Source organism: Cervus elaphus, chromosome 14 (genome assembly GCF_910594005.1).
Source record: "Cervus elaphus chromosome 14, mCerEla1.1, whole genome shotgun sequence".
In the NCBI taxonomy this organism is placed as follows: domain Eukaryota; kingdom Metazoa; phylum Chordata; class Mammalia; order Artiodactyla; family Cervidae; genus Cervus; species Cervus elaphus.
Genome location: NC_057828.1, coordinates 71,586,187 through 71,610,574, shown reverse-complemented (window position 1 = coordinate 71,610,574; position 24,388 = coordinate 71,586,187). Strand labels below are relative to the sequence as shown.

At 35.8% G+C, this 24,388-nt stretch overlaps 1 protein-coding gene across 3 annotated transcripts in view; it reads left to right on the top strand.

The window, feature by feature from the left end:
- RPS6KC1 (ribosomal protein S6 kinase C1) overlaps positions 1–24,388 on the top strand; it is a 195,688-nt gene that overhangs the window by 43,283 nt on the left and 128,017 nt on the right. For all 3 annotated transcript variants that reach the window (XM_043924639.1, XM_043924640.1, XM_043924641.1), the window contains 2 exons: positions 6,425–6,540; positions 17,592–17,685. In XM_043924639.1, the coding sequence (XP_043780574.1) occupies positions 6,425–6,540; positions 17,592–17,685 (210 nt within the window). The remainder of the gene's footprint in view (positions 1–6,424; positions 6,541–17,591; positions 17,686–24,388) is intronic.

Genomic DNA, 24,388 nt, shown 5'->3' with positions numbered 1-24,388 from the left:
TACATATTTGTGTGAAGATGTACCTAATCTGTGCAACCTGTGGTGTTGTGGGTAGAGGGATATTTTTGCTTTCTACCTTACACCTTCTGGACTGTGGAATCAACTGCGCCCAAGAAGCTTGTGATCTTGTGCAAATTAAATGATAAGCTTGTCACTGGGTACAAGGGAATGGCTTCTGGATTGGTTGAGATGCTTAGCTATTATTGTCTGTTGCTTGTGGGTTATTTTCAACTTTTCTCCACATCCTTATATATTAAAGAGTGAAAGTTTCTTATTAATTTTAGTAAGTAAGCAATTTATCTCTTTCAGTAACTGGTGCAGTCCATTTGTAATACTTATAGTTGCAGTGAACCCTGAAGGCAGCAGCTGTGGGTGTGTAGAGGGAAGTTTTGGTTAATCATCTATCTTTTTAGCTATTCTCACATTTTTAGTACATGAGCCTCAGCTGCAAGAGTCCTGTTTGTGATTTATAGAACCATCAGGTCTGTAGTTACTATTCGAGTGTTTCAGTGAAAAGAACATGCCTTTTGGAATCAGATTTAGGCCCAAATCTTCTCTCCGCTGTTTACTAGTGGTGTGATCTTGTACAGAGTAACGTCTGAGCCTGTGCTGTTACTGAGGAGTTAGGGATTATATGAGGATCATATCGGTAGTCTGAGTAGCTCAGTGCTTGACGCACGTCAGCTCTCTTAGCTCTCATCTGTCGCTGGTCTGCCGTTCCCCTAACGCACCTCACTCTCCGTCGCCTTCATCAGTGTTGCCTGGCTCCACTGAGAAGCTTCTGGTTAGCCTTTCAGGGCTCTCGTTGTCTCTTCTTCTGGGAACTTCTCTGTTTTCTTTGGGGATAGTTGTTTTCCCCTCCTGGCTCTACATCTCACCACTCTGACACTTAACTGATTTTATTTTTCTCCAATTTTTTTAACTTGCAAAATTTACAGAAAAGCCTAAAGGATAATATAGTGAACAGTTATATAACTTTGGCTCAAGTTCACTGATGAACATTTTGCCACATTTTCCTGTGTCTGTGTGTATCATTTTTTTCCTGAACCACTTGAGAATGCATTGCAGATTTTGTGACATTTCATCCCTCCTTCCATATTTCCCCTATTACTCAAGAAATTTAACACTGATATAATACCACTGTCAAATATTGAAGTTAATATTCAGATTTCTCTAATTATTTAAATTTTTTTTTTTGCATCCAGGATCATGTCTGTAGGTTCGTTTCTTTAGACTATTCCTCATACATTTTTTTGTCTTTTCATGACTTTGACATTAAAAAAAATTATTATTTTGCTTTTGTTTTAAAAAATAACTTTATTTATTGGCTGTGCTGGGTCTTTGTTCTGACATTTTTAAAGAGTATTAGTTTGTGGGTTCCACAATCTTGATCTTGAGAAAACGATCACAGAGATCATACAGAGCTGTTTTTTGTTTGTTTTGTTACATCTCTCCTCACATCGTGATTTCCTGTGAGAATGGGAAAGGCAGCTCCTGACAGATGTAAGAAAGAACTGGCCGACACTCCCTATCTGTTCGACCTCGGTGTTTCTTATTAGAGTTGGCTGGCGTTCACAGCTAGGCTGTGTTGTTCCCCTGTTGAATATAAGCAGTTTCACAGAATAGGAACATTAGACAAGGGCACTCTGTGTCTTTGGATCAAGACTAAAACAAGACCACTCTGTAATCATGTCTGAACACAGACTAAAACATGAACATTGTCAAGTCACAAAAATGATCAAGGTTCACTTCATCCTAGCTACCATGATGACTACAGATTTTTTTTTTTTTTTATAAATCACAGCCTTAGCCTCTCTTCATTCTTCTTGCCTCATAATAAGATTTATTAAAACCATAGAGTCGTAGAAGTATATAGAATTAATAGAATCTTAGAACTGCTCCCACTTCCTGATAGGGCAAACAAAGCCCCACTTCTTTGAATCTTTCCCCAGCACCCAACACAGACTCTAATTCTGTAAGTCCTTTCTAACACCCTCTGAGTGAAATGGCCCAGGGTTCCCCAGAGTATATATTCTTCTTAGTTGTAAGGAGTCTTAAATCTAACTTCTTTAACTAGAGGTATGTTCTTGGTGCTGTTGACTAGAGGGAATTCACACCTAAGAACTTGGCCTCTCTCTTCTTTTTTGCCTGGTGAATGAGTTTTTAATACAGTTAGGAATTAGCACCAAGATTCTCTGGCTAGTTTCTTACTGGTCAAGGATAACCTTTAGGTTTGTTTAACTGGTTTTTGGTTACTGACAGTTGGATTTTAAAAAAGCTGTAAATACTGCTTTCATGAGCTGTTCTTCATAATTAAAAAAAAAATAGAGAAGATTTCAAAGACAGCTTAGAAATCAAAGAGAGAGACTATTTTCAGTGCTTTACCAGCTTTGTGAGAAGGTTTTGGTTTAATTTTCCTTCTGCCACTTTTAATAGCAAACCATTGTGGAGTAATTTGGAGGTGGTAGAGTGACTTAAAGATAATATATACACACTCACACACAAATAATATAGTATATAATATGTAATACTGCATAATAAACCTCAGGAAAAATTTGTTTTACATTTTCTATCATAAATTGCCTATAATTTTTCTACTTTCCACAAGAAAATAAAATTTCCATTCCTGTAAATGGAAGTTTAAAGGCTGTAAGAGAAGCACCTGTTTATAATTTCTCATTGTTGTTGACTTTCAAGGGAGGTTTTGATGATATTAACAGTTTGAGAGTAGCCCCTAGGGTGTTATCTCCCATTAGAATTACTGTTGAATCTTGCTACTTTTAAATTTAATTGTCAAATTAGGTGGCTTTGTTACATGTATTAGAGCCAGTAGTCATTGCATTAAAATTTTCTGCTTCTCTTTGTCTTTGCTACCAATACTGTTTTTTATTTTTGTTTTTCTGAAATATCTTAGGAACAAAGAAGTGAACGTGTTCTTTCATCATTTGTTCTGATGATAGGGTTCAGTGTAATTGAACCTTTTAATGCATTAGCCTTTAATTTTGGTTGTACTCTGAAAAATGTTCTAATTCATCTCTGCTTGTCCAAGTTTAGTGGAATAGAAATGCATAGATCAATAGAAATAGAACAAAAACACACCTTTGACATGTTTATTCTACTTAGAAGTTGATATACTCACAACTTAAGCATTTAAATCTAGTTTAATAGGGAGGTGAGGTGAGTCATTGATCACACTAGGATTAAAGCTGCCAAATTTTTATGTATTTGTTTCAACTAGTAAACTAGCGTTTTTTAGGATGTCATCAAATATGAGGAAGTTTTTCATTTATATTTCTCAACAAATTGTTAGTTTATTTAAAGATAATATCAGCTGGTCTTGTAGGTTGAAACATAATATAATGTGTGCATTTGCTGGATTTCTGTTCTAAGATTACAGATGCTCACACAATTACTACTACTAAATTTATAGGTACTACAGTTTGCTTTTTTGTTTGAAGGATAATATGCTGGACAATAATCATAAGCACCGATGAGTACTCAAATTCTTATTTAGGCAAAAGAAGGGATAATGGACATTTTTAGCTGTCATTTTAACCTGTTTGGCCAATGTTTTTTTTCCCCCACGATTGAATATCTTAGGTTGTTTTCAGGCCAGAGAATTTGTGCTACATGTTATAGCTCTCAGAAGTTTGTTTCCAGATACTATTATTGATAGGTAAGGTAGCAGTGTCCCTTTAGACATCTTTTTGTCACTGGAAGAATTTAATGTAGTTGTTGAGTGTGACCTGGAAACTAGTAGATTTAGCATAATGAATAATATTGGTTTTGGTCTCTCGTGGCATATGCTCTGGATGTGGCCTCAGGCAAGGTGGCTCCAGACTGATCAGGAATCCAAGCTCCTTCCTGCCTTGTTCTGTCTTGTTTTTTAACCTCCCATGTCCTGGTCCTTCCTGGAAGGGGAAAAGGAGATAGAAGAAAGAGGAGAATGGGGAGAAGGAGGATGTATAGTAGTTATTTCTTAAGGAGATTTCTGGTAAGCTGCAAAATGAAATTTCATTTATATATTATTGGCCAGAATTTAGTCCACATGTAACCTCAAGGCAAGCTGGAAATTATAGTCTGTTTTCCCCCCCGGGGCTTCTCAGGTAGCTCAGTGGTCAAGAATGGGCCTATCAGTGCCGGAGACATAGGAGATGTGGGTTTAATCCCTGTGTTGGGAGGATCCCCTGGAGAAGGAAATAGCAACGCACTCTAGTATTCTTGTCTGGAAAATTCCGTGGACAGAGTTTCTAAGTTTTTATTATTTACTCATACAGTCAACAAAAATATATTAGCCTGTTCTATATACTGGACATTATGATACTACTTGAAGATTTAAGGAAACCATGATTGGTTTATTAAGAGCTTACTATGTGCTTGATGAGGAGGGCATGGAAACCCACTTCAGTGTTCTTGCCTAGAGAAACCCATGGACAGAGGAACCTGGTGGGCTACAGTCCATGGGGTCACAAAGAGTTGGACACCACTGAAGTGACTGCACATGCATGCATGTGCTTGATATGGAACTATTTATTTTGAGTACATTGTTCATTTTCTCCATTTTGTAAATTAGGACGTCATCAGCCTAAATTTTATAACTACCAAATGAGAGCGCAAGTAGTTTGAACCCAGGTCTATCTCTCAAACCATTTCTTTCAGTTGTTATGAAGTAGACGTTTCATTAGACTTGAGACACATTGAGCTGAGGCATTTAATTGTTCAGTTTCAAATTCTTGCCTTGGGTAGTATAACTAGGAGTCTTTCTTTTTTTTTTTAAGGTTGACTAGCGTTTTTGTGATCATACTACCTTGCTTATTTATACTTCACAGATTTGTAAAAACCTGTTCATTTTCTATGTAACTATTTCTATTTTTACATATATATAATCATTTCTATTGTTATATATACACCCATTTCTGTTGTTATATATATATATAAATTTCTATTCTATTTCTGTTTAAAAACCTGTTCACTTTCTGTTAACCATTTTTTTAAGGTGATGTCATGATTAAAATCAACAAGCTTGAACCTCAGTTATTTTCCTCAAAGCCTAGTTATTATCTTAAGTTTGTCAGCTGGGATATAGTGTAATCCTACATGTAAGTGCTGGTTTTAAAGTATGTGGGATTAGAAGTGTGTGATGTTTCCTATCTTATAACATCTATTTTTTCTTTTTGTAATTCTGTGCTCTCACAATAGAGTTGAGCATTTTGAAACAAATTTCCCTATAAACAAGGGGGAGTAGAGATTTGGCACAAATTTAGTTAGCATACCAAAATTTAATCATTAATTGTGTTTCTGAGTGAGTGGAGAACAGATGTGATATTTTAAAAAGTTGCTAAAAAACAAATTTCCTTACTTTATCGTTATGTTAAGTGCTTAGTAAGCTGCTGGAAGAAGTGTGGCAGTGTAAAAGTGACCTCTTTTCTCTCTGTACTCTCAGATGTACAGTATTTAATGCTTTGACTAAAGCACCTGTGGGCTCTGTTTTAATCCGTCTGTTTCTTTTCCTCCCTTTCGTTCGTTTGTGGCTCTGTGATAACTGCAAAGAAGTTGATTTATTTCCAGTAAGTTGTGGTGCCTATAACTAAGAATCTCTTTATGTCTCTGTTTTCATTAACATTTTGCAAAGCCACTCAAGTATGGGATGTGTTACTCTTTTGATTTTGTAGTTTTTTAAACCTAAACTGCAATCAGTATGATACATGGCGTGTGACAAATGCCAACCGGTAATCTTATCTGAGAGTAGTACAAAATGCTCATATTTGAAAATGTCTTATCAGCATTCAAATTGTATATATCATTAAAACAATTTCTATGAAAACCACCTTTTGATCACCTTGAAAACCAGAGCTCACTGCGCCGTGCAGGTTCTCTATTTTCTCACAAGCATGCTTTATGTACACTGACAGCATCGCACATGGAAATTGGCTCGAAAGCTTTTTGCTTCAAGCTGAGGTGTTTGACCCCACTGCCATACAGATGTTCTCATAATTTCCTCTCTTCGACTCCCTTTATAAATCAAAAAAGACTGGGAAAGGGAAAATTATATGAGTAATTGCAGTATTAAATTACTGTAGAAAACTATTTGAGTTCTTTATAATTCTCTTTTCAACTTTAGTTTCAAATTGCCAGCTTCTTAAATGGTAAGTTTTTCGTATTGACAGTCTTTAGATTATGACAGCACTATTTATTGACTGGTTGACACCTCGGCCTCCTGTTTTATCAGAAACGTTACTTTCTTCCCTGGTGGGAGCACGAGTGATTGCAGTTATGGAGACTAGATTTGACTTCAGAAGACTGCATGATGAGCGCAGCAGATAGGCAGAGTGGGCCTGCTGCTGCTTTCTCATTGTGAACCTCAACTGTTATAAACCAGCTTTGATCTTTCTTTCCTTCAGTGTTGACTCTTATTTAATTTTAGGACGATTTGATGAAACTGTTATTGAAGAGAGGAGACAGTGTGCTGAAGATCTGCTGCAGTTCTCTGCCAACATTCCTGCTCTTTATAACAGTAAACAGCTTGAAGATTTTTTCAAGGTTTGGTGTTCTTTCTGGAATATTTTGTATCTTATTAAATGTCTTTATTTTCTAATTTGTAGTAAAGCAAGATTTAAGTTTTTTTTTTTTCTTCCCCGAACAAAATGTCATTTACTTTTGAATTTCATTATTCAGTAAAATAACTAGAAGTTAATAGTAAATAACAGCGTCTGGCATGTCTTCTGTTTCTCTTGTGGAGATGTGTACAGTTTGTGATTCACAGATTTAAGAAAATTGTTGCAGAGGTCTTAGAGATTATCTAATTCATCATAATTGAAATACATTAAAACATTTAAATATCATGAAGCTCCAGTAGTTATCTTCACTTTTTGAGGTGACTTTCAGTAATAGACTTCTTTGGGGGACAGAAACCACTGTAAGTCCGTATTAAATTTAATTAGACTAATTTGTGTAAAGATAGAACAAAAATAGTCCATGTACAACTTAAAGAGGTAGTCTAGTACAAATTGTATTACCAGAGATGTTTGGATATTAGTGTTTTAAGTTTCTTGACATGAGATGCCTTCATTCTGAGTTCATTATCATTTTTACTAATAATATTCTAGTTTATTATGTATTGAATTTGTGCTAGTTGTTGGTTAATATCAGTGTCTTTATTCAGTATTAATGTCTTAATTTTTCTATTATATTTAGATTTCTAGACTAAAGCTAGATGATTGTGCCATAATTATTTTTTCCCTCCTTTAAAAATTTTCTCAATTGTATAAATGTAATTTCTTAGAACATGTAGCAAGCAAGTTATATGAGGATCTTACAAAAGAATATTATCTACAAAAGGAATTTATTTTTTATGGCCTATTTTAGTTTGCTGAAGGAAGTTGATCTTTTGAAAGACATTACAAACCTGTGATTTAGAAATAATAGTAGAAAAGTTTGTGGTAATAAGATTCTTCCTGATTGACTTTGTTGCTTTATTTTTCATTACTCTGCAAACTGGGCTGAGATGATGAATTGGCTTCTGCTTATGACCTAATGCAGATATTTAGGATAAAAGACCAAATCAAATTGATACAGTATTAGCTGTTTGCTAAATACAGCTGTTTCTGTATGGCAGGGAATCTATGCTTATAGAAAAAGACAGCATTATTAAGCAAGAAGAATATTGCTTTATAGAAATTATGAAAGTCAGTCTTGCAAATTAACACATACCAAGGGCTAAAAAAAGAATATAGAGATCAGATTGTAGATTTTGAATAACTTAAATAAAAGCTGTTCATTCTGTTTCTTTTGGATCTGGGAATTCCTCATTGTAACTGTTGCTGAAAGACACTTATTTTTGGTTTATGTGAAATGAGAAACAAAAGAAGAGGAAGAAAAAATTGGGCAGTTTAAGAAAAGTCAAGCTAGTCTTGGAAAATATCTTGGAAATATCCTAAGCAGTGTGTTTGGTGGGAGAGGTTTAATATGATTTATATTGATTTAAATATATTTAAATATGATTTAATATCATAGCAGTGATGCTTAGTTTCTTAATGTAGAGATAAGTAAATATGGTCTTTGAAGGTTATTTAATTCCCAAGTAAGCAATAAAGCAAAACTCACCATGTTATCTTATTTATCTCATACAACAAGGTTTTTTTTAATATATGTACATATTTTAAAATTATAGTTGATTTACAAGATTATATAAGTTTCAGGTGTACAGTATAGTGAGTCACAGTTTTAAAGGTTGTGCCTGTTAATAGTTCCTGTAAAATATTGGCTGTATTCCCTGCGCTGCACCGTATATCCTGGTAGCTCTTAATCCCCTACTCCTATTTTGCTCTTCACCTTTTCCCTCTTCCCAAATGTAACCACTAATTTCTCTGTGAGTCTGTTTCCTTTTTCTGTTTTATTCATTAGTTTGTTTTTTAGATTCCACATACAAGTGTTATCAAATAGCATTTGTCTTTCTCTGACTTTTTTCACTAAACATGACACCCTCTGAGTCTATGCATTGTTGTTGCAGATGGCAAAATTTCATTATTGGGGAATGTAAAATGGTAAAAATCACTTTGGAAAACAGTTTGGCAGTTTCTTAAAATCGTAAGCTTCTGTTGATCTGTGTGCCTGTTCTTTTACTAATACCATACTGTCTTGATTACTGTGGCTTTATAATAAGTTCTGAAATGAAAAAGTGTAAGTTATCCCACTTTATTTGTATTTTTTCTGAGTTATTACAGCAGTTTTGATTCTTTTGAATTTTCATAAAATGTTTTAACATCAGTTTGTCCATGTGAGCACAGAATTCTGATGAAATTTTGATTGGAATTGTATTAGGTATACAGTTCAATGTGGGGAGAATTGTTATCTTACTATTATAATTTGTGAACATGAAATAACTCACCATTTATTTAGGTATTCTTTATCTCAGCACTGTTTGTGATTTTCCTGTATAAGGTACTTCTTTTGCCAAATTTAATACAAAATATTTTATTCTTTTGATGCTATTATGAATGGAATTGTTCTTTCATTTAGCATTGTGCTTTAAAGGTTATATATATTTATATTTATATAGCCATGTTATAGCTGGTATCCATTAATTCCTTAATTTATTTTTAAATACTAATTATAATTTTCCTTTGTGTGGATCCATAGATATACCACATTTTGTTTATCTAGTCATCAAGTTGATGCACATATGGGTTGTTGTCTCCTTTGACTACTATGAATTATGCTGTTATGAATATTGGCATATAAGTTTTTGCATGGACATTTTTTGTTTCTCTTAGGTATATACTTAGAAGTGGAATTGATGTGCGAAGATTTTAAATTCTAATTCAGTTTATTTTCTTGTATAAGTTTATTCTAATTTTCTCTTTTTGCTTGATACTTGATACAGCTTGGTAACTTGTGTTTTACTAGGAGTTTTCATCTGAATTCTGTAATTTGTTCATACTGTTCAATTACAATGTTTCTAACTCCCATAGGAATGGTAGTGATATCCCCTCTTTCATCCATGATTTTGGTAATTTGTGTCTATTTTTTCTTGACCCATCTAGCTAACAGTTTGGTATTTTTGTTGATCTTTTCAAAGGATCGACTTGGTTTCATTGATTTTTTTCCCCTGTATTTTTCTATTTCGTTTCACTGATTTCTGTTCTAAACTATATTTCCTTCCTTTTGCATGCTTTGAATTTACTTTGCTTTTTATCTGATTCCTTAATTCCTTAAATTGGAAGCTTTAGTTATTGATTTGAGATGGTTTTTCTTGTCTAACATAGGCATTTACAGCCATAAATTTCCCTCAGCACTATTTGAGCCTCATCTCATAAGATTTTGTTTTATTTTCACTTTTATTCAGTTTAAAGTATTTTGTGATTCCTTTTATGATTTTTCTGTTGACTCATTGGTCATTTGGAGAAATGTTCTTTAATTTCCAAACATTTGTGGATATCTTAAAGTTTCATCTGTTACTGATTTCTAATTTTGTTTTCTTGTGGTTATGATCAGAAGATATGCATTGTATGATTTCAGTCCTTTTAAATTTATTGAGACATGATTTATTTCCTAGCTTGTGCTCTACCCTGGAGAATATTACATGTTGACATATTCTGTTGTCAGGTGGAATTATATTTATTAATTCAGGTGGAGTAAATATTAATTCAAGTTAGTTGATAGTATTGTCTTCATTATCCTTGCTGATTTTCTGTCTAGTTGTTCTAGAAATTATTGAGATTGAGGTATTGAAGCCTCTAATTATTATTGTTGAATTTTCTATTTTTCTTTTCAGTTATGTTGATTTTTACTTCATTTTAGGCCTTTTTTGGCATGTGCATGTATGTTTAGAATTGTTCTATCTACCTAATAAAATGATTTACTTAATCTTATGAAATGTCCCTCTTTCTAGTAATGTTTATTGTCTTTTTTTTTGTTTGTTTGTTTGTTTGTTTATTGTCTTAAAGTCTGTTTTGTGTGATTTTAATATAGGCAGTCTAGGTTTCTTACAATCTGCATGTACTTTTCTTTTAATTTTGCTTTCAAGCTGTTTGTATAATTGAATCTAAAGAGTATTCTTACATGCACTGTATATAGTTTGATCCTGTTTTTTTAATCTAGTCTGAAAGCTGCTGTTGTTGGTGTGGTATTTAGTCTTTTTGTATTCACTTATTGAGAAGACTGATTTTTTGTCTGTCATTTGCTATTTTTTATATGTCACATATTTTTTGGTTTTTCATTTCTACTTTATGCCACCTTTTGTATTAGATGGGTATTGTTTATTGTGCCACTTAAATTCTTTTTTTTTTTTAATGTGTGTGCTCTTATTAAAAAAAAATTATTTATTTGGTTGCACCAAGTCTTAGTTGTGGCACACAGGCTCAGTAGTTACGAGGCATGGGCTTAGTTGCTCTGCCACCTGTGGGATCTTAGGTGCCCCCTCCAGGTTTTGAACCCAGGTCCCCTGTGTTGCAGAGCAGGTTCTTAACCACTGGCCACCAGTGAAGTCCTTTATGTATGTGCTTTTAAAAGTTATTTCCTACTGTTTGCTCTAGGGATTAATGTATGCATTTTAATTTATGACAATTTACTTGAGAAGAATACCGAATTCTAGTAAAATAGAGCTTTATGGTGCAAACTTGGTCTATCAACTCCTTTTTTATTATTATCATCATAGACAGCATATTAAAAAACGGAGACATTGCTTTGCCGACAAAGGTCCATCTAGTCAAAGCTCTGGTTTTTCCAGTGGTCATGTATGGATGTGAGAGTTGGACTATAAGGGAAGCTGAGCGCTGAAGAATTGATCTTTTGAACTATGGTGTTGGAGAAGACTCTTGGGAGTCCCTTGGACTGCAGGGAGATCCAACCAGTCCTTCCTAAAGGACATCAGTCCTGAATATTCATTGGAAGGACTGATGCTGAAGCTGAAACTCCCAATACTTTGGCCACCTGATGGAAAGAGCTGACTCATTGGAAAAGACTCCAATGCTGGGAAAGATTGAAGGCGGGAGGAGAAGGGGACGACAGTGGATGAGACGGTTGGATGGCGTCACCAACTCGATGCACATGAGTTTGAGCAAGCTCTGGGAGTTGGTGATGGGCAGACAGGGCAGCCTGGCGTGCTGCAGCCCATGGGGTGGCAAAGAGTCGGACTGAGTGACTGAACTGAACTGATACCTCATATATAAACAGAACAGTACAGTGTTCCCAGTGTCTTTTTAAAAAGTGAAGGGAGGAAAAATAAGACCACATATATATGTAGTCTTTTTATTTGCCCTGTTTCTCTCTCTCTCTCTTTTTTTTTATGTTCTTTATTTGTTTAGGTGAATTGGAATTACCATATGTTATTCTTTTCTTTCAGCTTGGAGGACTGTAGTTTTCTTTTGTGTGTGTAAGGCAGATTTGCCTAGTAATAGAGTCTCTAGTCCTTATCTGGAAATGTTTTTATTTACCCATCTTTTTTTAAATTTTAAGAATAATTTAATATGTTAGCTTTGACCAAAAACTATATAATAATGTCAGTTTTAAATGTAAAGAAATGGATCCTTGCAGGACCAAAATAACCCCCAGGCCATGAGATTGGTTTTTACTTTTTCCTTTTTTTTTGGTGTCAACAATTGTGCACCACAGTGGCTCAGCCTACAAGGCGGATGTGGTGAATGTGAGAGCTGTCGTTTGCAGTATCCACGTCTAGGACTCAGAGGAGCTGAATCAGACAGAGGTGGTAGTCATTCTAGTTACAGAGCCAGGAAACATCCGGACAAGTTGGTCTGCAGCATCAAGAGTACCCATATAGGTGTCTTTTTCTTAATGATCAGAGGCCCCATATTGTCTCCAGTTTCTTCATTGTGTTTTGTGTCAGATCCATCACAGAATGGGAACTATTTTGGACCTTCAGCAACGTCGTCAGTACACAGCTTTATCTGCCAAATCTTCCATGTCAAAAGCATATTCTACCTTGGGGTTGTCTTTCCGGATGAGAGGGTGTGCCCTAGGTTTGTTGCGATGACTTTAAAATCTTTTGCAAGCTGGGTAACAGGTGCAGCCGTCCCAGCAGCAGTGGCGCTGCTGTAGCCCGTTCGGCTTGTATGCTGGATGTCGTGTTCCTGGCATCATCCCTTGCAAGGGTGTGCCTTTGCCCATCATTCTTAAAGAGCAGTCTGGCAGGCTGCAGTTCATGGGATCGCAAGAGCCGGACACGATGTAACGCTATCTTTGTTTCTTTTTTGTTGGACATAGAGAATTAGCAATTGACATGTTTCTTTTTTAAAAAATTCATTTATTTTACTTTTGACTATGCTGGGTCCTCGCTGCTTTGCACGGGCTTCCTCTGGTTGCCGTGAGCAGAGGCCTGTCTTCCCTGTGGTGTGTGGGCCTCTCACTGCGGTGGCTTCTCTCGTTGTGGACCACAGGCCTGGGTGTGCACAAGCTTCAGCAGCTGCAGTCCGTGGGCTCAGTGGTTGCGGCTCGAGGGCTCGAGTGTTGTGGTGCATGGGCGTAGTTGCTCCGCGGCATGTGGAATCTTCAAACCCACGTGGCCGGGTTTTGTGAGATTTTTATGTGGGATTTAAGTCACATAACGTAAAATTCACCATCGGCAGGTGGATTCTTATCTACTGTGCCACCAGGGAAGTCCCACAGTGTTTCTTTTAGCACTTTGAACTTCTCATTCCTCTGCCTTTTGTCCTTTATTGCTATTTTTTTTGTTGTTTTTTAACCTTTATTGCTTTTTTATGTGAAGTCAGCTGTTAATTATACTGTGGCTCCACTGTATACGTCTTTTTCTAGTCTTTCAGAATTGAGCTTTTGTCTTTCAATTGTGTGCCTAAGTGTTGATCTCTTTCTGTTAATTTTATTTTGGGTTTATCTTCTTATATTTGTAGATTAATTTTTTAAAATCAAATTTGGAAAGTTTTCTGCCCTCATCTTCTCAAATATTTTTTAGCCCTTTTTTCCCTCTCCTGTCTGGTACTACCATTATATATAAATTGGTATGTTTGATATTGTCCTGCAGCTCTCCCTGATTCTCTTTATTATAATGTTCATTTTTTCCCTATGATCTTCATATTCGATACTTTATATTGATCTTCAAGCTCATTGATTATTTGTCTTTCTCAGATCTATTGTTGAACTTCTCTAGTAAATTTAAAATTTTGTTATTAAACTTTTCAACTCCAGGATTTTCATCTGGTACTTTTAAGAAAAATTGAGATCAAGTCACATAATGTAAAATTCACCATTTAAGGTATACAGTTCAGTGTTTTTTTTAGTATATTCACATGGTTAGGCAACCATTGTTACTACCTAATTCCAGAACATTTTTATCACCCCATAAAGAAACCTTAGAGGCTTCCCAGGGGACTCAGTGGTAAAGAGCCTGCCTTCTTATGCAGGAGATGCAGGAAATGCAGGTTCGATCCCTGTGTCAGGAAGATCCCCTGGAGGAGGAAATGGCAGCCCACTCCTGTATTCTTGCCTGGAAAATCCTATGGATAGAGAGAGGATCCTGGTGGGCTACAGCCCACGGGAAAGCAAAGAGTCGGACATGCCTGAGCGACTGAACACGCAAAGAAACTTTATACCCATTAGCGTTCACCCTTCCTATACCATTTGCCCCAACCTGTAGAAAACACTAATCTGCTTTCTGTCTTGATGGATTTACCTATTCTGGACATGAATGGAATCATCCAATATATGGTCTTTTGCATCTGACTTGTTTCACATAAGCTTAATGCTTTCAAGGTTCATTTGTATTGTATGTAGCATGTATCAGTACTTAAATCCATTTTATGGTTGAATAATATTCTATTAAGTGGATATAAATATATCACATTTTGTGTATTCACTCTTCATCACACTTTTCTGTTTCGTTGAATGTCTTGTAATTTTGTTGTTGAAAACTGAAAAGTTTGGATAATATAGCAAATCTGTGTTCTGATTTGTTTCCCCTGAGGGTTCTTGCTGTAGTTTTATCAGTGTGTTTAGTAACATGTCTGTACTAAATCTGTGCAGTCTGTTTGATGTACAGTGTGTGACTGCTAATATTTCTGCTCAACATAATATCTTTATGTATTTTTGTACCTGGCTTGGTATTGGTTAGCCCTGTGTAAGCATAGCTTGGGTCAGCCAGTGGTTGTTCTTTGCTTGTACACTTTGTTTCATTCTATTTCTCCCTTAATGGTGATGATTCTTTGTGTGTTTTAAAGGTTCAGACAGGTTTTAAGTTTGCTCTGGCTTTTGATTTCCTCTGGGGTCTCTTGCATTTCCTCTGTGCATGTGCACCCTCTCATGGTTTGCCAGGGATTTGCAGATAGCGTGATCCCTCTCTGGTTTTTCCTTCATGTTTAGGTGGAGAGCTTATTAAGAACCCTTATAGCTCGGCCGTTTTCTGGATCTTCCTGCTAAATGTCCGGCCAGTGTGCTGGTCTTTTGCTAACTGCAACTTTGTGCTGCTACTGAGTCACTGTTCTTGCCATGTTTGGCACTGAGATGACTGCTATTGCTGATCACACTGTTTGGAGTGGACCTCTTTATCTGCTTAAGTCTGAATCATGCCCGTCTCTTCTGCAGGTGAATCTGCTAGTTTTTAAAGTTTGTCTTCCCTTGTATGATTATCGTGGCAACCCAGATGGGATGGAAGATGGAAACAACCCCAGGCAAGAATGCCCCAAATTCCCACAGTTCTTACCTGTGGTTCTGTAGTTTTCCATGAGTAGCCACTTATTCATTTGTTCGGTGTTTTTTTGTCACTTTCCAGAGCCCTGGAATGGTTGTTTTGACCGTTTTCTCTAGTTTTGTCATTGCCTTCTGGGGGGAGAGCATTTGCTAACTTCCCACCATATTTGGATATTCCAGCACATCTGAACTCCCCTCCCCCTGCTTCCAAATTGACTCTTCATTAATCAAAACCTTTGAGATGCTGTATAATAAGAGTTTCTTTTTATTGCATATTCAGAAACACTAAAAGGTTATTATTTTTGAACTGAAGATTTAAAATAGAATTGTGGCATATTTTCCTACTCCTTGAGTTCCTCTAGAACAGTTTTTATTATTATTGTTTCATTAAAGATTTATTCTTTATTATCTATTTTTTTATTAAATTGTTTATTAAATTAGGTAAGTAAAATTTCCCTAGGATTTTGAGCTAAAACATTTTTTGTATTCTTTAGTATTTTTTTATAAGAAGATTTTATATCAGCTAGTAATACTAACAAATAATAATTTATTGAATACTTACATTGTTTTAAACACTTTATATGCATGAAATCTTTTAGTCCTGAGAAATCCTTGGGTTAGTTATATACACGTTATTTCCATTTTATAGGTAGGTAACTTAAAGTCACATACCTGGTAGTAGAAAAGGTAATTAATAGTTGAAAAGCACTTTCTATTATGTGAGATTGTAGGGAAAATTAACTTTGTCTATTAAAATGCTCAAAAATACTTTTAGATTTCCTTAGGATTTGGTTTGGATGTTGTTTAAAGGATGGCTTAGTGTAGAATAGATACTCTACTTTTTGGAGAAAAAGTCAATTGTAATCTGTTATTTGAATACATATAATAAAGTGATAAAAATTCAAACATTTTCAGTGTTTCAGTTCACTTAAAACTCAAGAAAGTAAAATTTGATAATTTGGAGGGACCATTTCACATTTCTCTTCCTTTAACTGGCAGGGAGACTTGATGAGGTAAAGATGTTGTTGAGAGTAGGAGGGAAGGATACTTGTGCCGACATAGAGAGGAAACAGGGGGCTTGTATTTCTCTTGGGCTTTGCTATCCTGGTAGTAGTGTTTGGGGGTATAGAACTGTTGGTGGAAGGTAGAAGGAAAGATGTTAAAGAGCAGAAGAGTTGTTATTTTAATTGTTGGTTGGTTAGTTGCTAAGTTGTGTCCGACTGACTCTTTTGTGGCCCCATGGACTGTAGTCCTCCAGGCTCTTCTGTCCATGGTGTTTTCCAGGCAAGAATACTGGAGAGGGTTGCCATTTCCTTCTCCAGGGGATCTTCCCCATCCAGGGATCAAACCCGGGTCTCCTGTATTGCGGGTGGATTCTTACCACTAAGCCACAGGGAAGCCCATTAATTTAGTTCTTTAAGGGTTATAAGCCTTTAGAGTATTCAGTCCATAAAGCCACGGCACAGAATCACACCACACCACTTGCCTGACAGAGCAGTCTCTAGTTGCACACAAAGTAAGAGAAAATAATCTTTTTAGGCATGAATTTGGAAACGTAAATGTAGAATTAAAATGATGGTCACATGGATAAATCAGTTTTATGTTTATTAAAAATGTTTCCTTAGGGAGTTCCCCAATGGTCCAGTGGCTAAGACTCTGAGCTCCTAATGCAGGGAGCCTGGGTTCAATCCCTGGTAGGGAACTAGATCCCACATGTCACATCTAAGACCTGATGCAGCCAAATAAATGAATAAATATTAAAAGAAAATGTTTCCTTAATAAGCATCTTAAATTTCTTTCTTTTTTTTTTTTTTTTTAAATTTATTTCATTTTGTGCATTGTATTCAAATGATTCTCAAATATACTTTTTGGATCATTTGAGGTACTGTGTGGTATGTTGTATTTTTTAATTTGGTAAAATTAAATGACTTCCTAATGGAGTCCATAATTTATCACTAAGAAAGACTAGTGACTCTAAAGATACTGAATAATGTTCCCCACTTTAGCTGGTGGACTTTTTCTTTTTCTGCATTTTAAAAAGATGAGCACTTTTGATTGATTTCAGATAACATGCTTTTGTAAAAAGTCCACATTATTATAAACATTATAAAATTCCTCTTGAATTAAAAAAGTTTTAGAGTAGCATAGGTTTACAGAAAAATTATGCAGAAAGTATAGAGTTTTCCCATATATTCACCTTTCTCTCTCACAGTTTCCCTGTTGTTAGCATCTTGCCTTGGTGTGGTACATTTGTTACATTTGATAAACCAATATGGCTATTCCTTTTGATTTTTTAAAAGCAGTTGTAATCTAGTTTAATAGATGAACATTTTTGTAATTCTTATAAATACTTGCGGTAACTATCATTCATTCATTGCTGATTTGTTTAAAATAGTCATATTGACCATGAAACACAGTTACTCTGATCTTTTTAGGGTGGGATAATCAATGATGGCTCTGAATTGATCGGTCCTGTTGAAGCTTATCCAGATTCCCTCACTGATAGCTTTCCTGAGTGCAGCACAGAAGGTAAGAGATTTTTATATTTAATTTTTTTTCATTTCAGTGGTTTTGGTTGCTGCAGACTGTAAATCATATCTACATAGCCCAAATCAGATGGATATAGGAGTATTGTACTAATTTCAGTGGTTGTACTAATTTCAGTGGTTTTGGTTGCTGCAGACTGTAAATCATATCTGCATAGCCCAAATCAGATGGATATAGGAGTATTGTACTAATTCTAAGGTACTTTTTTCTTCACATCTTAACATCATTGATATTGAGTACATGGTATTGGGTTGATGATATATTAATTGACAGCTTTTTTCTTCCTTTTTTTTTGTTTTTTGTTTTGCTTTTTTCTTTCTTAGTGATATATAAAATAATGATTTGTCCTACAATTAATGGCTTCTTAGATTTGTTGAAATGTGGTATAGTAAGTGTTCAGAATTTGTATTGTTTAGTATAAGAATGCCTTTCTAAAATTTATTTAGCTGGATCTGACTTTCAGACAATTAATTTCAAAAAGGGCTTTAAAAATTTAGTCATGTACCAGAAAGAATAAATCTAAGTTGGTTTTAGTATTTTTGATATTCTTTATAATAACATGAGTCTAAACCAAAGCAATTTTTGTACTTTTAATCACTTTAATTCAAGAATGCTTAATCTCTTGCTTTTATTCCTCTATTAAGCCATTCTTGAATTTTTAATGAAGATTTAAAAAATTTCCTTAGCTACTTTTCTTCCAGAAAATATTTTAGAGTTAAAAGAGAGGGGACAGGGCTGGGAAGAGTCTTTAAAAATAGGTAAACTAGATTAGCTTGAAGTCGCTTAGGTTTGGTTTATATTAAAGAAAAATCATACACTAGAGAATATTTCTTGATCTGTTTCATGAGTAAGAATTTATGGTAGAGGAGGGTGGTTTATGATTGACATGAGAGATGGTCATGATCTCATTGTAGTGATGTTTTTGTTGGAATGTGTACTGATGTCATACATTGACACGCTAACATAGATCTGTTGCAGTAAATTCTCATCATGTTTTGGTAGGAGCATCAATGGGATTTTGTGGGTTGATGCACTTAAGATTTATTTTTCTTTTGGTGAAGAAAATCTACACTGAGAAGTAATTAAAATTTCTTATTTTTCATGGTAGCTCCCACTGACTTAAAAGCACAGTCCATTAACTTATATCCAATGTTCTGTAAAATGTATGGGCGACCTTGGGCTGGGGTCTCCTTTGGGTCCTCAGTATCTTCAACACCATCCTGAATCAGCTAAAATCATAGAAAAACAATATTGATAATCATTTTACTTTACAGTCCATCAGGTGTTTCGGGGGAAAAATACATCTATTTTCCATGGCTTGTTTTGATCTGAGATCCTTGCTAGACTTTGGGAAAATCTAACCACTTCTTGGGATCCCAAGGTGACTATTTTTAGAACAAGTTTCCTTGGAGGATGACTTTTCTGGGATAACCTGATCTGGCCGTTGCCTCAGAGATACCCTCCCTCTTTTGAGAAAGAGGGAGAAAACATTTTCTGCTTGTAAAATTTGCAGATTTGGTGATGTACAAGAGAGGACAAGTAGGAGACTTAGAAAGATTTGTGGGAGAGTATTCAGTGAGGAGTACAGTTCCTGAAAATTATGGAATCTTTTTTTTCTCTTTGATTTTTGATTCAGGAATTGAAGGGTATGTGACTTGAGGATGACTCTATTCTTTGATATCCTTCATGAGTCTTTATTACCTAGGTAGGAGTCCAGCCATGGTGGGAGAAGGGTGTCTCAGGAGCCTATTTTAGTAGAAGGTAATCAAGAATAGGAGTGGTGCAGAGGTCTTCTGTCCTTTGCCTAAGTTTAGGAGAGAAAGGGAAGAGTTACTATTAGGATGACTTTTCTTGGGATGGTGTTCTAAAATGTGGACGACTGTTTAGAATAAAAAGGTATTCATGTTAAAGGAGGTATAACCTAAGGTGGGTTATAACCTTAAACTTATAGGATAGGGTGAGTTTGTAATCTATTGTCCCAACTGAGACACTTCTGAGAATTAAAGAAGACGCTGTTGTACTTATTGTTCTCTAAGACCAGGACTGCTTTCTGGATGAATGGGTTACCCTAACTACAGTAGAGGGAGGGTGTATTTGTTTCAAAGTTTATCTTTTAACATTTCAAAATGATGAGTTTTCCTTGGAAGCAATTATCGTTTTAGGAATATGCTTTTATGGGAGAAACTGGGGGCAACATTTCTGTTAAAAACACAGAAAAAGACTTAATGATACTTAAAAGTAATACTGAAATTTTATCCTTTCAGTGCATAATTTAGTTTTCTAACTACATGATGACCTCTGAAACACCCTGGGATCCATGAAGAATGAAAAACAGGGAATTGGGAAAGCTGTTAATGTTTATGTTTTTCACTCCCTCCCTTTAAAAACCGCTATGCCTGGCTCATTGATCCTGCCCAAAGATAGCTTGTTGACAAATACAAGTTTGAGTATCAGACATCTTGCAAGTTCGCTGGTATTTGAGAGGAAAAGTGACTTTTAGATATCATGAGATTGCCTGGCATCCTGGGCAAGCGCCAGATTTACTTTCACACCAAAAGTTCTGCCAGTCCCAGAGACAACCAAGAGAGAGGGCCTCTCGTAGGAAAGGGGCAGGAAAGCTCGCAGCCAGCCGAGCCCCGCAGGTCTGCGGACAAGAGGAGGCTGTTGAGGGACTGGAGGCACGTGCTGGCGAGGCGGACTTAGAGCCCGAACGTGAGGACGTGGTACACTGCATAACAGCTCCTCCGAGTGGAGTGTTTTAAGTGGTGTTTTGAAGGTGGATTCATTTTTCATACTTGTCATTTAGTTTGCCAGTGGAATGAGCCAGCGGGGCGAATCTTAATATGAGTAGTCTGCTGTGCCAAGTCCCTTCAGTTAGAGTTAGAATGACACATGGCAAGTACATCACCTCTCAGGGAACAGATGCAGAGGCTAAGTGATCATTGTTTTTATTAGTACCACAAAATGCAATCAAGAAGTCTTTACCTTGAAAGAAAGTTTTCTAAGGAAGCATAAGGAGTTGGATTAGAGGATTTTTTAAAAACTTTCAGTATTTTATATAGTATAGTGTGATAAAGGAAACCCCATTAAGGTTTTTTAGAAAACCCAACAATTTGGTGATTAACTGCTTAATATATTTTTATCTAATATGAAATTAAAAATTATAAAATTTTTCAGTAGGTTTTTAGCTGAAATGTTCACATTGTTTTATATTTTTAAAATTAAGTGCTGGTTTGCTCTTTATCTCTTTTGTTCAGTGAAATTAAACTATATATTTTCTCAAAGATGAAAGAAGATTTAATTGTTACCGTCTTACTTCCTTTTTTAAATTCCATCTTTTTGTTGAATTAAACTTAGCCATAAAGTTCCTGTGATGTTTGAGGGGACCTGGTCAAAGTGGTGCATGGGAATTGGGCTTCTTGGCATGTTTCTCTCATCTGCTGGCCTTTTGGAAGGATATAGGTTGCTTTACTGCCATGCTGGTCTTGATATCGGAGCCTTTGATGCTTGTGTAAGCTCATCTGGTAAACTGTGTCATTTCCTCTTCACAGTACATTACTTGACTTCTTTTGCAGTTTTGGGAGGGACATATTCCAGGTGTATGCAGCAAGTAAGAAAAAGTAATTAGGTGATCATAACCACAAATACAAATTGAGAGATCAGCTTCTTATATGTAGCATATCTTAAGAGTAAATATTCTTAAATGTTTCCTAAAGTAGTCAAATTTACCTTTTTTTTTTTTTGTCTTTTTGCCTGTAAATTGTGGAGTGAGAGCTCTCTTAAGTGCTTATTGTAGCAATTGTAGACACAAGAAAGGGTCTATTGAGTAAGCTGTCTTGAATTAGCTATTTTAAAGTAAATGAGATGTACATTTTGAGAATAGAATCTATTGCTGGTCCATGTAAGGGACCTTTTCAAAATCACATTCAGTTCAAAATTTGTGTATTTATTTGGTGTCAGGGTAATAATTCTTTTCATTATATAGAAAAGCACAAAGATGACAAAATACAGATTTTAAATTTAAAGTAGATTTTATAGCAAATGGCCACCAGGTGGCACCACAGGAACGCTCAATCTGGCTCCTGGGCTGATTCTGGGTGCTTCTGTATCACTTCCGAGTGTGAATATTCAGTTTGAAGTTCCTTTTCTCCTGAGTGCTTATCTGCTTAACTTTTATCCACTGTCCTTTATTAGTTGAATTTTCTTTGTGGGGAAGTTTAAAATAAATATAAAAAGAGTAAGTTGTTATTATTAAGATAAGCAGAAATGAGAATGTGTCATTGTGTGCACATAAAACAGTTGACACAAATTACAAAAATTGACCCTTAACAATTCTGTGACTATTGAGGATAACATTGTATATTAAGAGTTTAGGAGTCTGATGGGGCAAATAAAAATTTCACGATATGTTGTGGGAATAGATTTTAGAGTAGAAGGAACACTGGAAATGATATAGATAAATACCTTACTTTATAGTTAAAAATTGGAATTTCAGAAAAGTTAAGCCAGGTGCCTAAGGCAGTCGAAGCACTCCAGATATTAAACAGCAATCTCAGACCTGTATTCTGAAATGAGATTTAATTTGGTATAGAAAGCTCAGTATGAACTGCTTGTGTCCTGGTCACAGATTTGGTTTGCAGAGTAGATTATGGAGCAGCATAAAAAGTTCATTAAGTAAAAATGGAAGCCAACTCATAGATCTTTGTTGTTCATGATAAGGTAACAGTACTAGGGTTGTAATTGTGATTGATGTGTTGTTTCCTGTGCTTATTCTTTTTTTTTTTTAACCAAATATGCAGTAGATATTCTGATGTTCTTTTTATAAAATTTCAAGGGTGAAGCAAGACATGTATCAAGAACGTTATAAAAATGTGAAATGTCAGAGGAATGGCTCTTTATAGTAACAATAGCTATTATTGAGTGACGAGTTGGTAATCAAATAGAGGAATCTTAACTAACATCAACTTTTGAGTTTAGGTAGTCACTTAAAATCATATTTATAAAGGCTTGTTTCTTAATGGAGATTGATACGTATGTCTTCTACCTCAGGGTGACCTTTGTTCTGCTAGCTAGATATCTTGCTTTGTGTGTGAAGCTTGAGTCATCGCTACTAGTAAAAGTAGAAATTCCCTTTCATTGACTATGGCAATATTTGAACCTCAGGGCTCAGTGAAAGCTATCAGCTAATAATAATGAGGCCATGTATTTTAGGCATAGTCAGCCATGAGAGACCACCTGTTGTTCTAAAGGAAACTGATCTCTTTTTGCAGAAGGTCTTCAAATACAGATTTCTGATAGCTTATAGTATAAAGATTTATTCTGTGGCAACTCAACCTTTTCCCCTGGTGTCTGTCTTTCAGAGATGGTGTCCTAGACAGATTACACTATACTGCCCTACTCTGAGCAGTTCAAAGCACAGAAGGTGAGGGTAGGTAGGTGAACTGGGACGCTGCACAAACCCCTCATGTCTGTAGCTGCTTTTAACCAGTCACCTGGGGTCCTCTAATAGCCCTGAGACTTGAATCTCTGTGATATGAACCTGGAGGCTGAACACTTTCATAGAACCTTTGACTCCCCCCCATCCCCATCCTTTCCAAAAAAGGCTTAGGTTTTTTGACTTGATGGTGTTGGTAAAGGATGCACCTTTTACTCCTCTGATGGCCCAGAGGGCCCCTTTAAACATGGATTGACTTCAGGTTGGTTTAACTTTTGACAAATAGCCTCTGTATTGTCAGCTGTTGCCCTGCATTATCCACAATGTTCTTCTTACTCACTTTAACTGAGAACCTCTTTCTTGCTTGCAGCTCTTTTTATCTTACTTGTTAACTTTCTGGGTTTCAGGGAGCTAGTGTCCATTATGTGTAGCTTTATAAAAAACAGACTGAATGACAAGACTGTGGTTTCAAGGAGTTGAGCAAGCACTGTATTAAGTAGCTATGTTAAAGATATAAAATGAATAAAATAGATAGTGAGTATTCGCATTTTCCTCTCTGTATCTTTGTACCCGTTGTTGAGGTAGTGATGGGGAATGTTCTTCTTGAGCTGGTTGGGGAATTCTTCAATGAAAAGAAGGGGAGTTAGCAATTGCTTCAGTATGGAAGAGAAACATATCAGATAATACTAGGTTAGTTGCAATGTATAGTTGAGGAAATGTGATAGTGCTAGGCTTTTCAGGTATATTAGGGTACATCTTAAGAGGAGAATGAAAGGAAGAAAATCAGTAAGGAAGACGTGTCAGGGGTTAGTCTGCTTTGTACAGATCTGTTTTTATAGTCATCTCTGTCTTCTCTCAAGTTAGAAATTTCTTGGCACTGGCTGCTGGATGATTCACATAGGTCTACGTTTTATAAATCATGTCTATAACATATCTTGATTTACAAACAAATCCCCAGTTGTAGCTCTTGCTGCATCTTTTTTGATATCCTTCACATGCATAGCCTTAAGGACTTGTCATTCACATACAGCAAATATGATGCGTCACCTGTACTTCCAGCATACAGAGAAAAGCACTGTTAATGTTTCATGTAGTTTTCTCACCTTTTTTCCTGTTTGTGTTTTTGAGTTTTATTTTTTATGTATTTTTAATTGGAGGATAATTGCTTTACAGTGTTGTGTTGGTTTCTGCTGTAGAGCGTCGAGAATCAGCTCTAAGTATGCATATCCCGCCCCTGAGCCTCCCTCCCAC